Raw genomic sequence first — 15,920 nt, forward strand, 5'->3', positions numbered from 1 at the left:
GAGAAGTAGAGCCATGTGCCATCCACATATTGGTGGTACCTCAGCCCATACCTCCAGATAGTCTCCCCCAGTGGTTTCATGTGAATGTTAAATAGCATAGGAGATAAAATAGAACCTATGGCACCCCATGGCATAACAGCCATGGCACAAAACAGTAATCTCCTAGAACTACCTTGTGGAATCATTTGGTCAAGTAGGAGTGGAAACACTGCAATGCAGTGCCTCCTATTTCTAGCCCAGCCAGCCTATCCAGAAGGATACCATGGTTAATGGTATTAATGGTACTGAAAGCTAAAAAAATGTCCAGGACAATGAACAGAGTTGCACACCCCCTGTATTTTCCCCAGCAAACTTTGTTCTACAGGGCAACCAAGGCAGTTTCTGGTCCAAAACCAGGGCCGAAATGGATCTAGATGATCCATTTTATTCAAGATTGCTTGGAGCTGTTCATCTATCAGCTGTTCAAACACCTTTCCCAGGAAAGGAATGTTGACCACTGGGCTATAGATGTTAACATCCTCTGGGTCCAGGTTAGTGGCTTAATTATAGTCTGTTTTAAGGGAACTGACACCAGTCTCCTGGACCCTAGTGGAAATCCCTACTTTAGTTCTTAAGAAGCAAGAGTTGAGCATTTATTTGTTACTTTCTGAATTTTGCTTTGATATTCCTTTGAAATTGTTCACATATTCTTTAATATCAATCTATTAAGGACTAGGCAGTAAAAATGGTCATTGATTATTGGCCCCACATAAATCTGTTATCATTTGTTGGCATGTGTCAGGCTCATCTAAAGTTGAGTATTAATACAAAATAATAAGCAATGTGTGTAGAGTTCAACTTTTTTAAAGCTGTCTGTCACAAAGTTCTGAAATACATTTCTTTAAAGTCTCCCTGTCTCCTGAGGAAAGAGGGATAAGGCAGTGAGTCCCTGGACAGGATCTATGACTCATTATGTCAATCAAACACCACTTCAGAGGGGAATAAAGAGATTTGTATCTCAAAGCTGTGCATAACGACTTCTCGGCTTTTCATTTCATATTTATGAGCGGTTTACTTTGAAGTGTTTATCAGGCAATACGCAGAAACATGAGAGAGCATTGCCTGAAACCATGTTCAAGTGTCTAATCTGTTAAATGCTTGCTGAGCAGGCTAGTTCATCAGTGCATGCAATGCAAAAGGAGGAAAAAAATATAAACTTCCTGTTTTTGAGGTTTTGAAGCAGAATATTTCTATTAGCAATATAAAAAAGGATTATTAATGCCAGGCATTTTGAAATAATTGTACCATAGAAAACTTACAAAAGCAGTTAAATCCACATTCAAATAGAAACTAGACGAAACTTAACAACGTAGATAAAAATTACCACAGTGTGTACTTGAACACTGAATATTTAAGTTTGCAGAGGCCACCGGCTCTTACTAATTCTGTGAGAATTAGGACATCAAAAATGAAGAAATCTCAGGCTCCTTTGAGGGAGAGCCATTCCTGGCATCCTTTGAAAAAGAAACATTTACACCTTTGATCTTTTAAGCAAATGACTGTTCCAAAATACTTCCTACTAAGCATGCCCTAGCTGCATATCTAGGCTATTAAACAAAAAGTGCCCTTAATTGAGATACTAGGTAACCCCTACTGTGTTCACTATGGCTTACTTCTAGGTACATATGCATAAGAGTATGATCTAAGACTATTTATTATTATTATTATTATTATTATTATTATTATTATTATTAAATTACATTTCTATACCACCCCTAGCCAAAGCTTTCTGGACAGTTCACATTTAAGTTGCCCATCTAGATTTCAATCAGGACCAACCCTGCTTAGCTTCCAAGATTAGGCAGGATCTGGCACTTCAGGCTATATGGAAGCTTTAATCCCACACTTCTTTTCTGCTTTCAAATTTGACATGAGATGGAACTATAATGACACAATGTAAATAACGATAGCAATCCCAGTCCATTGTATAATGTTTCAAACATTCATTTGTCTTCCCAACAGCTCCAGTCTCTAATTTAATCCAACTGGTGCCTAATCCACAAACAGTTAAAGATGGAATTTTAGATGAAATTGTCCCACTGACTACACATGAATGCTCAATTAATTACAAATCTTACTTTGACATTCTAAGAGAAGGGGTATTTGTGATCTATACTTTGGATAACTGGCTCTATATCTATTTAATTCCATTTGGATCCAGTGTAGGTCATTATTTAAGTTTTGGGGAAGGGTAGTTTATTTCTTAAAATTGCCTATACAAATCCAGGAGGAAGAAGAAATTGGAAAGTACCCCATATCACTATAGATTAGATCCGGGTTGTCAGCATTCCTCCTAGAACTCTTTGGCCAACACAACAGTCAAAGACTTTATTTAAAACCATTCCTTAATAGGCATCAGAAGAGATGAGAAGTATTTGTCTCATATTGAATTCCTTTTTTTCCATGGTTGCTTCATTTTGCATTGCACTCCTATTCTTCCACTATGAACAATGGGTAAGGTAAAAGTTTGAGAATTATAGCTGTCAGTACACTGACTTGTTAAGGGATAGCTCACCTATAAGAGTACAAGAGTTTGGGATTCAAAGCCTGATTTGTTCCCAGTTATTCTCCATTCTATTGAGTTTGTGTAGAATTGCAAGCATAGAATCTGAAGCATTGATAGCAAATCTGTGTTTCCCAGCATTAATGAATAGTGGCTTGAATGTTAGTAGAAGGAAGGATGTCCAGATATTCTGCCTTGATATACTAGAAGAGAGAAAGCCACGTGGTATCTTTGCAGTAATTTAGAAATCAGTATAAAGAGTTAGCATCAAATGTTCTTACTCATATGACACAACTTACATAGTAATGGGGAATGGGATCATCATAGCCTTGCACTTACAAAAGGCACTGTTAGATTTTGCTAATGGTGTTGAAACATACATATATGCTCTGCTCAGACTACCTGCTGGCAGCACAGAAACTTTGGGAACAGATGTAGCTGTATTATTAACCGATATATGCATTTGATGTACATGATATGTCCAATGAACAGTTGTTTAATACTTTGGGGATCAGAGTCTAGATATCACTTTGGCAGTTCTCACCCTGAATATAGCCCTCTTCCTGATAACAAGGAGTGTTTTTAAATTGTTTATCATTTTATCATCTCTGTGTGAGGGACTGTCAAAATAACAGTAACAACAACAAGCCATAAATCCATATCTTATGGAACTTCATTTCAATGCCTCACAAATTGTGCTGAATACTTCATAGGTCACTTTGCCTTCTTCATATGATATTTATTGTACAGATCCAGCATCTAGTAAACAAAGATTTGACAGCTACTAAAAACAAAATAAACTGTTTAACTGGATATCAGAGACCTGCCTTTTATTTCTGTGGTTATTCTTTAATTTAGCATTTGTTGTTTTGGTTATTTTAGGCAGTAGAAGTAGGCTTCAGTGCAGATGGAGAAAAACTCCTACAGAATGCTGTTAAACACTGTTGTGTTCCTATGGCCAGTGAGGGAAGAAAGAAACAACATTTCACTGTCCCCAGTTATCCCTATTTGGCACCTAGCAAGCTTTTCAGAGTCACCAAAGGCCTATGATGCTGGTGCTAAGGACAATGTGGATGTATTTGAGGCCTGCTGTAATAACATTTGCTATGCACTTCCAGGATAAAAGCTCTTGCATCCATCAGGACTTACTCGTAGATTCCAGTGATACAGCAGGTTAATCAGGTGAGGTATTCAGAGCACAGCCTGGCCCAGTTTTCCTGGATAAGTTTCAGCTGGTATAGCACAAAGATGTTGACAAGTTTTCTTCAACCGCTAGATCATTACCCATCCTGGCCTATAAAAACTAGCATGGAGAGAATCACCTGGCTGGGTTATTAATGCCTCTTTATGGGAGGGAGTGGTCTTATGTTTTCTGTAAAAGGTAGTAGTGAGACCATTCCTGAAGAAGTCCTGAGATTACCCATGCTGGAAGAAAGACAGGAATAGTGTGATCCTCCTGGATCTCTCAGCATTTTTCAGGACCATTAACCATGGTAACCAGCAGGGAAGTTTTTCCAAGCTGTGATTTGGGGCTACTGCATTATACTTGTTCCTCTAATACTTGGTTGGCCAGCTCCAGAAGGCGGTGTTCAGAGAATATTTTCAAGCCCCAGCTCCTCCCTCATCACTGGAAATAACTGTGTGGGATTATCCAGAGTTTGGAGTGTATTGGCATAAGTATATTAATGACACATGGTTTATTTCTCCTTTTCATCTCCGTCAGGTGAGGCTTGAGTTGCAACAAAGCTCCATGGAATACATTTCTCTAGCATTAGTGGCAAAGCAAACTGAGCTGAGAAGAAGGGCATGAATGCTCATGAAATGAATGTTGCGCAATGTGCAACATTCACATTGCTGTGGTCACCGAGAACATAGACTCACAGCTGTGACAAAGCAGTCCAGAGTTCAGGGAGCTAGCCCAGGGAATCCAGTGCTTTCAACCCCCAAAGCAGATTCCTCACATGTCTCTTGTGGATATATGTGAAGCTGTGGAGGCAGTTCCATTACCCAAGTATAAGAATGGAATGAATAAACTGAAACTCGATCAGGACAGGACTGACATGCTATAAGTAGGTGGTTCTTCAGACTAGAAAGAGACCACACAACTCTTCTGGATGATACTATATGACTCTTGAAGAAGCAGGTTTAAAGACTGAAGTTCTATCACTTGAGACCGGATGGTCTTAGTGGTATGGAGTTCCTTCTACCAGCTTTGACTGGTGGCCTATATTTGCTGTTAACTGAATATTGACAACCTGGTTCTGGTAATGTATGCTCTGGTAATCTCCAGGTTAGATTATTGCAATGCATTATATGTGTCATGAACCTCTCAGAGAGATTCAGCTATAGAAATGGATTGAAGAAGATGAAAAAGACAAAGAAGATGAAGTAGATGAAGACAAAGACACATGGGTGCCACTGCATCTTTCAGACATACTGGATCTTTCAGCAGTGTTGGCCAAACTGGCACATTTCTCACTGGCTTTTCCTTTGGGTCAACACTGCTGTGCAAAGTTCCTTAGAATGCCTTCAAGCTGTGGCACCAGGAAATTGCCAGCCGAAAGTCATAGACCCAGGCTATCGTATATAATTTGAATACTTCTGAAAAGCAATTTATAAGTACAATATATTTAAAGCTCCACCTAATTGCAGGTAAATCAGTTGATTATTCATGGATTATATACACAGGGAACTGAAATTAGTTGGAGTTTAGAATTAATAATGGGCATTTCATGCTTCTTGATATAGGGCAGCTTGATCTCTATGAAGACATGTTACTCAGCATTCCACTGAACATTGGAATAAGAGAGCTTGGGTCAAATGGCATTGTTTCTGTTCTGATACATATTTCAGTTTATTTGAATAGTTAGCTGCTTATCTCTGGGAGCCATGCGCATTTTGCCAAGCATTTAATTTTCAAAATGCAGAAATGTCTGAAAATGCAAGCTTTTTATCTCTCTATCCCTTTCATTATAGTTTCAGTGATCACATAGAAAATGTTCATTAAGTTCATTTCTGGCATCAAGTGTTGCCCTTTTTTACATCAAAACAAAATGCTAATTAGAGTGTAAACATCTGGGCATTTAAAGGATATTAAATTCTACAGCTTATCATTAAAAAATTTTATTGCATTTGTAAAACAGCTTATTTAAGTTAATATATTCCAGATTTCATTGTATTCATATTTGCTTTTGTTACCAACAAACAAGGATACATTTGAAAGACTACTATATTCTGTTCTTATTGGAAATGTTGATTCCAGGGTTACTTAAGAACAAACTATATTTGATTAATGATTCAATATAACCTTCAGTTGCAAGTAATTTCCCATTACAAACATCTTTTAACATTTCAGTCTGTAATTAGAATGGTAGTTGTTAGACCTATATCTCTTTTTCAGATTTCTGTAAAGCTCATATTATAAATTAAAAACAAAACATAAAACCATGGGAAGGGCTTTTAGCAAATTTCATGAAGTTGTAATAAAAATATTTACCATGTGACATTACTGTCAGAGTTGCTAATTGGCTCTACCCTCCTTTGGCTCCAATCCCTGGTAACTGCTGCTTTTCATTCAGAGGCTGGTCAAAGAACCTAATTTTGTCTGACAGAGCTGTCCCTTATCAGTTTTAATCCATATACTATCCCACAAGATCAGGGAAACGTTGCCGAGGGAGGGAAAGAGGTCTGAGAGCCTAACTACATTAACAGCAAGCTTTGTAGCCAGTACAATGTTCTCTTTTATCTTAATTGTAGAAAGGGTGGGATTTCTAGTGTCCCACTGAAATGGTTGATTTAACCCTTTCTCCCAACTGTGACCCTCATGGAAATGATCTAACCTGCTCCTAGAATTAAAAGAATCCTGAATTGGCTGGAAGCCATGCTGTTAGTGTAGCATGTATTTAGGTCCTAAGAAAGAAATTGTGTGATTTATAAGGAAGCAAATATTTGAATAGAAACACACACACAGAGAAAGAGAGAGAGAGAGCATGCAAGCGAGCAAGCATTTTCTGTGTAGGTTATGGTTCCTTACTGGGGAAGAAATGCCATACCACTGTATATTCTAAGAACCTGTATTTTTATTCAAAATATATTCTGGGGCCGAGCTCTGGCACAAGTAAAAGCCTAATTAGTTATTATACATCCTTGGGCCAATCATGCAGTATTGAATATTTGCATATTATTTGCTCCTGAACGCATAATAAAGGTGGGGAAACCTTTTTGCTTTTCCAGTGTCATTTGTGGGTCCCAGTTTGCCTGAGGCAGCTACTCTGTTGCAACCTCAGTCCCCACAAGTAGAAAATGCTATAATATTGTATGGTAGTGTTTCTTAAACTTCTGTACGTTCTGAAATGCCAAACTCAACAGCAGCAATCTCTTTGACAGCTGAAATGCACAGAATTCTTGCGCAAAGCTCAGTGCCTATAAACCATTTGTATGTGGTTTTGTCTTTGAAAGGGGGTACTAATCCCAATGCTTCTAACCCAATATTAGAAGAAGAAAACAGAGCATCTTGGATTCCATCATGAAACAACCAAACCTGGAACAGAGGCAGGAGGGGAAAAAAACTGCAGCAGCTGGAAATCTATTTACATCCTCCAGGTTTTTACACCCTCCATGGCTAGCATACCAATTTGGTGGCTGCAAGTCAAAACTTCCAGGGTTTGAAAGCTAACCTTTGATTTTACCCACTGCAGGATTCTCTACCACTTAGGAAACTTGTGTTCCCCCCTTCCAAGTATTTTGTGCTAGAATTCCCTGGTAGTTATTGACTAATTTTGGAAAGCCATTTGTTTCTCAACTTCTAGTTTGACTTGAGACTTTAAAAAAAAGATGAACAAGTTAGGGTGACACAATGAATTCCATAATGTATGAATATACTGACTGTTTCACAAAATCACTTATCAGTCATTTTCAATGCTTCTATACTATAAAATAGAAGGGGTGTTTTCCAGACGGTACCTTACAGTAAAAAAATGAAAATAAAATAAGGCATTAGTCTTTTAAGCATTAAGCCTGTCACATCTACTGGACTGCATAAGGGCTCTGAGTCTGGAACTATCACCTGACTTCTAGTTTCTCCATATAGGTGTGTGCTCAAGGATCCCAGGAAAATTAACCAGCAAACCTAATTACTATTATGAGTTGTAAGCAAGAAGAAAGAACCATCTAACACACTTTGAACAAAATCTGAAATGAGTTCTTTAAAATTTTCAGAAAACTATTATTTGTTTGTATATCTTTATTGCTAAATATTTTAAAATCCCTAAGTATTTTCCATGTGACTATTAAAATCAGAATTACAATTATATTTAATATGCAATCTGAAATCAAGGCAATTAAAATTATATTAAGTTGGTAATTTGCAGGATAAGAAAAAGCAAATCAAAGTTGATTCCAGACAAAACAGAGGTGCTTGCTGTTAAGAGTCTGAATCCAGGATTACAGGTGTGTCAACCAGTTCTAGATTGTTTGCAGTTTTGAGATGCTGCTTGACCTGGTCCTTCAGTGTCAGCACAAGTAGAAGTTACAATCAAGAATGTCTGCTAACAGCTTTGGCTGATTTGCCAACTGCATTCTACAATGTACTTTATGTAGGGCTACCCTCGTACCTATTTTGGAAATGCAACTAGCCCAAAATAAGGCAGTCAGGTTGGTATTTGGAGAAACCATTATGGAGAGACCATATATAACCAATATTAATGTCTTTTCATTGGCTGCCGATTTATTTCAAGTTACAGTATGCGATGTTGCTAATTGCCTTTAAAGGTCTTCATGCATTGGAGTGCCTTTGCCTATATCCTGCATCACCCACCAAGGTCCTCTGGGGAAAATCTTCTGAAGTTTGCCTCTGTAAAAGTAGCTTTCTCAGTGGTTGCTTCTAATCTGCAGAAGGGTCTGCCAGGGGAGATGTATCAAATATCCCAGATTGATACCATCACAAGGGAAATAAAGGCATAGCTCTTCCAACAGGCCTTCTTCCCAGATTAGTTTTATTTAATATGCTTGCTTTTGGTCAAATTTTATTCATTATTGGCTTTAATCTCTTGTGAACTGCCCAGAGCCTATGGGAATGGGATGGTATATAAACGTATAAATAAATATACAAATAAAGCATTGCAGGAGCAATGAAATGGAACAGCATTATATATTTTGAGTGAGGGAAAGTCTGGAATGGATCTAGATAATAGTTTGATTCAGGAACACCTATAGCTGAGAATCTGCCATTCTGTGAAACACTTTATCCAAAATGGGGTATTTGGGACCCAACAATAGTTGGCATAGATCTTTGCATTTATGGAAGGTTTTTTCCAGCAATGTTCAGGGCAGTACAGGCCACACCATCACACAATGATGCATTCACCACTCCCCTGATCCACCCAGTTAGTCTTCATGGTTAGATTGATGAAAACGTGGTGGGTTGTACAGATGCCAGTATCTTGACAGCCTCCTTAGGCTCCAGAAACAGAATAGGACATCTCAAGAGGCACCACACCAATAGCTGTTTTGAAGTCAGCATGGAATTTTATCCTCAATGTATCTTGCAGACTCATACAGTGGACCTCTGAGGGCTCCACTAGCTTAGATGAAAGTAGCTGCCAGACAAGCTGGAAAAACTCAGATGGCTTCCAATCAAGGATGTGGTGGAAAAGGAAAAGTAAGTCTTCGTTGCTTTCTTTATCACCACATAGCAGATGCAGTTATATGCTCTAACATGTGCACAGTCACTTTCATGATTACTCTTACCCTCTACTTATATTCCAAATATCTTCTGACCTTTTTCAGTGTGTGGAGCTCCCTAATAAACCAGGGTGACTTCTAGCCTTCACAGTGCTGAAGAGGGCATTCGGGAGTGATGGTTTCAAGAGCCCATCACACTTGGCCATTTCATATTGCAGTGAGGACCTTGACAGAATTTCCAGGTCTGGCTACTGAAAAATCAGTCTCTTGGTGTGGACTGCCTTAATGGGATTCCATCTCTGCAGGAAGGAACTCACAACATGACCCAATTTCACCATTAAGTGATCTGACTTAGGGGAAATTCTGCTCCCCCCACAGTCAGACCACTTCCCCCATGCCTGGAGGCAAAAGCAAAATCATGGATATTCTCTGCCCTTTGAGTGAGCCAGAGACAAACTGAAATAGCTCCAGGCAAAGAGGCCCCAAGCTGGTCCTATTAGGGAAGCATCAGCATTGATTATCAAGTCTCCAGGGGCCAGAGTTGTAGGGTTCTCCAACACCACATCTGAAAACACTTCAGCCAGCTCAGTCAAAGAGTCCACTGGATAGTAGAGCAGGTGATATACCAGTAGCACACACCATCTCTCAATAATGCAACACAAGGTACAGGCAATAAAAGCCTTTGTGTGTGTGTGTGGGGGGGTGGGTCAGGTAACCTGGTGGTCAAAGCTCGGTCATGTCTATATTATCCAGCTCACCAAGGTGTCCCTCATCAACAATCATATCATGCATAACTGAGATCTTGTTGCAAACCAGTCTGACATTTAGCAACACCACAAGCAGGCCCGAAAGTGCAGTAGCCAATCCATCAGCAATCTGGTGGTGATACTTTCACCACTGTGATTGCATTTCCTATCTATCATATGATGACATTGCTGACCCATGTGAACTGTCATAGAGTTATCTTCTGTCCCATACTGACACACTCTGGCTATTAGCACCTGCTTCTTCAGAAATTAGCAAGAATAATGGAAGAAAAAAAGAGGGGGAATAGAAGGAAGGAATTAAGAAAAAGGAAAATTTCATGGGCAGTCATTCAGCTGACCAATAGGTCTGAACTGATTGACTAGAATACAATAATTATGGCCACTTATAACCAACAAGGGCAGTTAAATACATAAGATCAGCATGAGGGATTAAATCCCACAACCAGGAAAAGGAAGGTATTATAATTTATATTCCTCTTTTTCTTCTCCCCTAACTCCCACTTGGGGAACAGGGTGGAATCCCACATTCCCACAATCACTGGGTACTTTTTCACACAGAAACCTGGTAGCATTCTTATTTACAGCTGATGAGGGCCACTCTTCCAAGGTGGCAACCCAGAGGAGCAGCACCTTTTCAGATCACCCCTTTTGGTCAACCTTATTGCAGTTGGCCCCACTGCCAATAGCAGGGCTGGTCTTTATGAGCTGCTTCCCAGAGCTGGCTTAGTCACAGATGAGCTTCTAGTACCATCCAAACACACTCAGTCCCTGTTACAAACATTCAGTAGCAAGCTACAACAACCAAACAAGCACAACAAGGCAAGCCATGAGCAAAGCAAAACACCAAAAAAAGCAGGAGATAAGAGGCACTTGCGGGTGGTAACAGAAGAGGCAAAGGGCTAGGTGTTTCCTTTCAGTAGGTCACCTCCCACTTTCCCTTGACCAAAAAAGTAATAACTGTACTTCCATAGGATTTGTGAGCTCAATGCAAGGCAATGCCTAATGCCTCATGACTGACTATTCACTTTCCCTGCAGCCTCACAGATTACCATATCAAATATGGAGAGTCCATGAGCTCTTCAGAGCAAATTTGGAGGATACATGGAAAATCCTCAAATACACTTGGTCTTCATTCTGAAGAAACTTGTCTATGATGCTTTGCAGATCCCTCAAATTAGCTCTTCTTCATATGCATATTGTAACTCTTGCATAATGCAAAATGCACTCTTGCAATGTGCATTTGATTTAAATTAGATATTTTTTAGGTTCACTTTCCTTCCATACGATTTTGGAAGAGCACAAAAAGACTTCTAAAATTTATTTATTCCCAATCTTGTTTGAGACCTGAAATGTGACTTTTAAGTAAGGAAAACCAAATATGGCAGAGGTTGCCAACATTTTTAGGATGGTTGGCACATCAGGTGTTTAATGGTGGTGTGAGTGCTCTCACATGAAGGCTTCTGGGAGCTTGGCCATTTGTAAAATGGCTGTTGCAGTAAGTTTAGCTCATCACTCATTTACCAGAAAGAAAACAGATGAAGCTAAAAGTAACATGGCCTGAGCGAGCCCTTAAGTATGAAGTAGAAGTGCAGTTTAAGCTCCAAAGACAAGAATCACTCTTTTGAAGCTAAATGAAGATGGTGCTGTCCTATTGATGTGACCTGTTTGAGAAATGAGTGTTCTGTTCATTTCCTATTGCTGCAGTATCTATTAACTTTCTCTTCAGCTAATGGCTTTTCCCTCTAGAGTGCAAGCAAATTGTATAGTTTTTTAAATAAAAAGTAAACGTGTGTGCATGCGTGTGCACACATGTGCACGCATGTGTGTGTTTGTATAGTGAGCTAGTACTTATTGCATATATGGGCAACAGTAATTTCTTAGATGCTAGTCTTGGAATCATAGTACCAAAACATTAATTTTTCTCATGAACTATATTCCCACAATATATTTTGAACATTGATTGCCCAAGTAAAAAGTTCTGTTCTTTCAGTCTTCTTTACATTGGTTTTCTACTCACTTAATGAAAAGGAACGTTCCAAAGATTTGCAATCCAATTTTTACATGCCATGTCTAAACGGAAAAACAGATATCTGCATACATAATAGTATGATAAGTAACAAATACTGTGAAAATTTTGAGCCTTGTTGCTGATTAATTTTAAGGTGCAAGTTGAACCAGAAACGGTTTATTAGAACCATGTCAAAACAGAATGATATGTCTGTATTAAGTATACAATTGATATTTTGAATGTCTAAAGATACATGGTATAGAACTATACACACATATTATGGGTTGCAAAACATACAAATGTAATAGCAAATAAATATTATAAGAAAATCCAGTGTCTTAACAAAGTACTGCTTCAATAAATACTTGGAATACACCCTTTTAGTTATGCATTCTTCATAGCAAATTAGTAAGCCAGATAAAATCAGGACCGACCATCAGATTTTTACACTACATGTCCTGGTCACATTAACCTCTTGATTGTTGTCAGTTCCTTCATTACATTTCACTATTACTAAGGTAGATATTTGCTTATCTCGACTACATTCTATTGATCCACTGTTAGTATAAAGGTTGCAGCTGCTAATATCTTGCAATCAAGGGATGTTATGTAATATATGCACAAGCACTTTATCAACTCTCATTGGCTAACATTTTCTTACATAATTCCTTGGAATTGATAGTTTTTAAAACATCAACAAAAGAAAACTGTGTTGCATGACATCTTAACCTGTTATGTATCCACCTGCTTTTGCTGTGGTATTTGTGCTATTTCTGGGAACCCTTCTTTTTCAATCATGTTTGCTACATTGTTCTGTCTAAACAGTCTTGGCAATATCTGCACAACCTAATTCTATACATAGTATGTTCTGCATGAATGGGAAGGTAAAAAGGTCTGTTCCTTTCTTTTCAAATACATTTACATTTAAATTTAAAAGCACTCTTAGGTTTTAATTCTCCTTTGTGCTTCCTATTTTCCTAGGAACTAACTTCACCCTTGCTGAACTAGGAATTTGTGAGCCCTCTCCCCACCGAAGTGGCTACTGCTCAGACATGGGAATACTTCATCAAGGCTATTCCCTCAGCACTGGGTCCGATGCTGACTCAGATACAGAGGGAGGAATGTCTCCGGAGCATGCCATACGACTGTGGGGGAGAGGGATTAAATCCAGGCGCAGTTCCGGTCTGTCAAGCCGTGAGAATTCTGCCCTCACCCTGACTGACTCTGACAATGACAATAAATCAGATGAGGAAAACGGTAGGCATATTTCTCCAGTAAACTTCCTAATGTACATCTATAGGTGCATATATGCTATCAGATATTTATGATATAAGAGGAAGACCTTATTTGCCCAATTTCAACGTGAAATAAAAATGCTATCAAACTAATATAATCTGATTTACAGATGATCTGCAGATTGCTATTATATTGTTGTGGGCAATATACAACAATTGTATATTGTTGTGATTTAAAAATATTTAAAAAAAATTAATATAACTATGGGATTGCCATAAATTATAGGTAGGGTATTGTGGGGAGTCTGAAAATATTATTTCCACCCCCTCACATCCACCCCTCAACATACTTTGTGGGTGCCTAGAAGCTTAGAGAAGCTCAGGCTTGTTTTTCTTTTTTCTTTTTTAAATCAAATTTCCTTATCAGGTAAAATCAAATGCAGCCATATACCAACTGTATAAACTGAAGTTTGATAGCAGCATTGGCTTGTATTAAGTAACATTCCTGTTCTCTATTAAGCTTAAATTGAATCAAAATGGTATAATGATTTATGAACATTTCTTTTAAGTTTGTGATTGGGGAAGGTTTAAATTGTGGACTGGGTTATTTTTGTACTAGAGATACTTGTGTAATATAATTGTACTTTATAAAGAGTCATTTCTGGATCAAATAATACTGTGGTCTACTGAATATACTAAATATAAGTTTTAAATTTTATTGGAAGACATATTACTTGTTTTAAAACTGCATTGTAACAATGTTTTAAGAGGTTTAGTATACGGAAAATGGCTTCAGTTCTGGCCATTGGTTTCTCCAGTGCAGTAAAGTTTCTCCAGTAATACAGTGTGCAGGAGTAGATTGTAAGCAAACATCTGCCTTGAACCACTAGTTACACATGACAGTCACTGGACTGAAGTCAACTTCTGAATAAAGTGTCAGCATTTGAAAATAAATATCAGCATGTTATTTAGAAAACCAGAAAAGAAGAGAGATAGCCCTCTTTTTATTTTAAAAAGACATTCAGAAAATAATCATTTATTTGTGCCTTGCATTTGATTTAAATCATATAGGCACAAATTCAATTACAGTTATACAAGCAGAGGTATTAATATTGGTAAACATCTTGCTTTTCCTCTTTGAAAAATCACATTTAGCTCAGGAAAATCAATGTGTTTCCACATCACTGATTTTATGAAGTTTGGAGCTATATTATCATACAGATTGACAGGTGCCCCACCGGTTTAGTACCACAGCATGGCCACTTACAAAGCTATCATTAATTCCTCTTGCTTGTTCCCAGCAATGTTTTCCTGCGTAATAAATACTGTGTCCTTCAGATCCAAATCAATAGCCTGTTAGGTATGTGCCTCCTGAAAAGGTATTATGAGGATCTATAATTTAAGTGGGGTGGGGGGAAGCTCCCCAGTACAGTTTTAGATTTAGGATACAGTGATTCTCTGCTCTTGTTCTTCGTCGTCGTCTTGTTGTTTCCACAGTAGAATTCTATGGTACTGCATCTGTGAATTGTAGTTTGTGATGAACAGATTTTTGAGCGGGTGGGTGAGGGTTCATACTTGGTTCAGCTGCTGTATTAAATATACTTAAAAAACCTGCTATTTTCATATTTAATGTTAATTCAAGAACATACTTTTAATATGTACACAGAGGCGGCACTGAATTTCAAGTATGCAAAACAACAATTTCTCATCACGATCACACCCGCTCCAGGAAGTCTAGGCATCTCTAAGATGGCAGGGGAAGGTTGTAGAGAAAGGGTGACTGATGATTTATTATTGAGTAGGGCTAAATCAAGTGGAGCTCTTCATTGCTATGAATGACTTCTTTCAATTTGTCTTGGCATTTGTATTTTTTCAGAACATAATGAAGAAATTTTGAACTGGGTCAGAATGTACTTGGTATACTCTACATTTTAAATCAAGGAAAGCTCTGAATGGAATTGTGCTTAAAATCCACAAAAGCAGTGAAAATAATGTTGGGGTTAAGGTTTTGTTTTTGTTTTAACTAGTGATGTATACTCTCAATCCGTCAGCTCAGTTCAGAATTGGGCTTTGCAAACAGAACTATTTAAATAAAAATAAGAAAGTAAGAGAATACCTTGGTATGTTCAAAGAATTTGGATCCAACTGCTCTCCTGAACAGATTCTGTTACACTTCAGTTCCCATCCTCTTCCAACTCTTACAGGTCTTGTTGAAAAGATTTGTATGCATTGCCTGATGACAATGGTGGCAGTGGCAGTACTATCAGGATATCTGATTAGAGATCTCTCCCATTCTTTGCTGCCCACTGGAACTTTGATACAGCAGGTTTCATAGCACTTGAAATGCTACAGTAAACACATTCAAGGCTTGCATTCTCCATATCATGGCCAGAAAATCATATGGGGAGGCACAGAGCAGAAGGGAGAAATTTGCCTTGAATTATAAAGTAAGCTGGAGGAGAATTCACAGGACTATAATATTTTCCTGGGACTATCACTGAATATTATGAGTTGCTGTGGGTTGTGTAATGCGAATCAGAAAATTACGGGCACAGTTTTAAGCATCTTAACCCCAACAAATTTTAATAAAATTATGTTATATTCCTACATTTTATGTGGCAGATTTTCCATTTTTGTCCACTCAGTTGTAATTCTAATTCTATTCTATATTAAGATATTAGTAGTTT

The 15,920-nt window shown here is 38.1% G+C and overlaps 1 protein-coding gene across 1 annotated transcript in view; it reads left to right on the plus strand.

Moving 5' to 3' along the window:
- Positions 1 to 11,473: 11,473 nt before the first annotated feature.
- TENM2 (teneurin transmembrane protein 2) overlaps positions 11,474 to 15,920 on the plus strand; it is a 730,807-nt gene continuing 726,360 nt past the window's right edge. The window contains exons 1-2 of the mRNA XM_044454098.1: positions 11,474 to 11,537; positions 12,980 to 13,255. Of these exons, the coding sequence (XP_044310033.1) occupies positions 11,474 to 11,537; positions 12,980 to 13,255 (340 nt within the window). The remainder of the gene's footprint in view (positions 11,538 to 12,979; positions 13,256 to 15,920) is intronic.

This window comes from Varanus komodoensis, unplaced genomic scaffold (assembly GCF_004798865.1).
Source record: "Varanus komodoensis strain SLA01 unplaced genomic scaffold, ASM479886v1 scaffold7_1, whole genome shotgun sequence".
Lineage (NCBI taxonomy): Eukaryota > Metazoa > Chordata > Lepidosauria > Squamata > Varanidae > Varanus > Varanus komodoensis.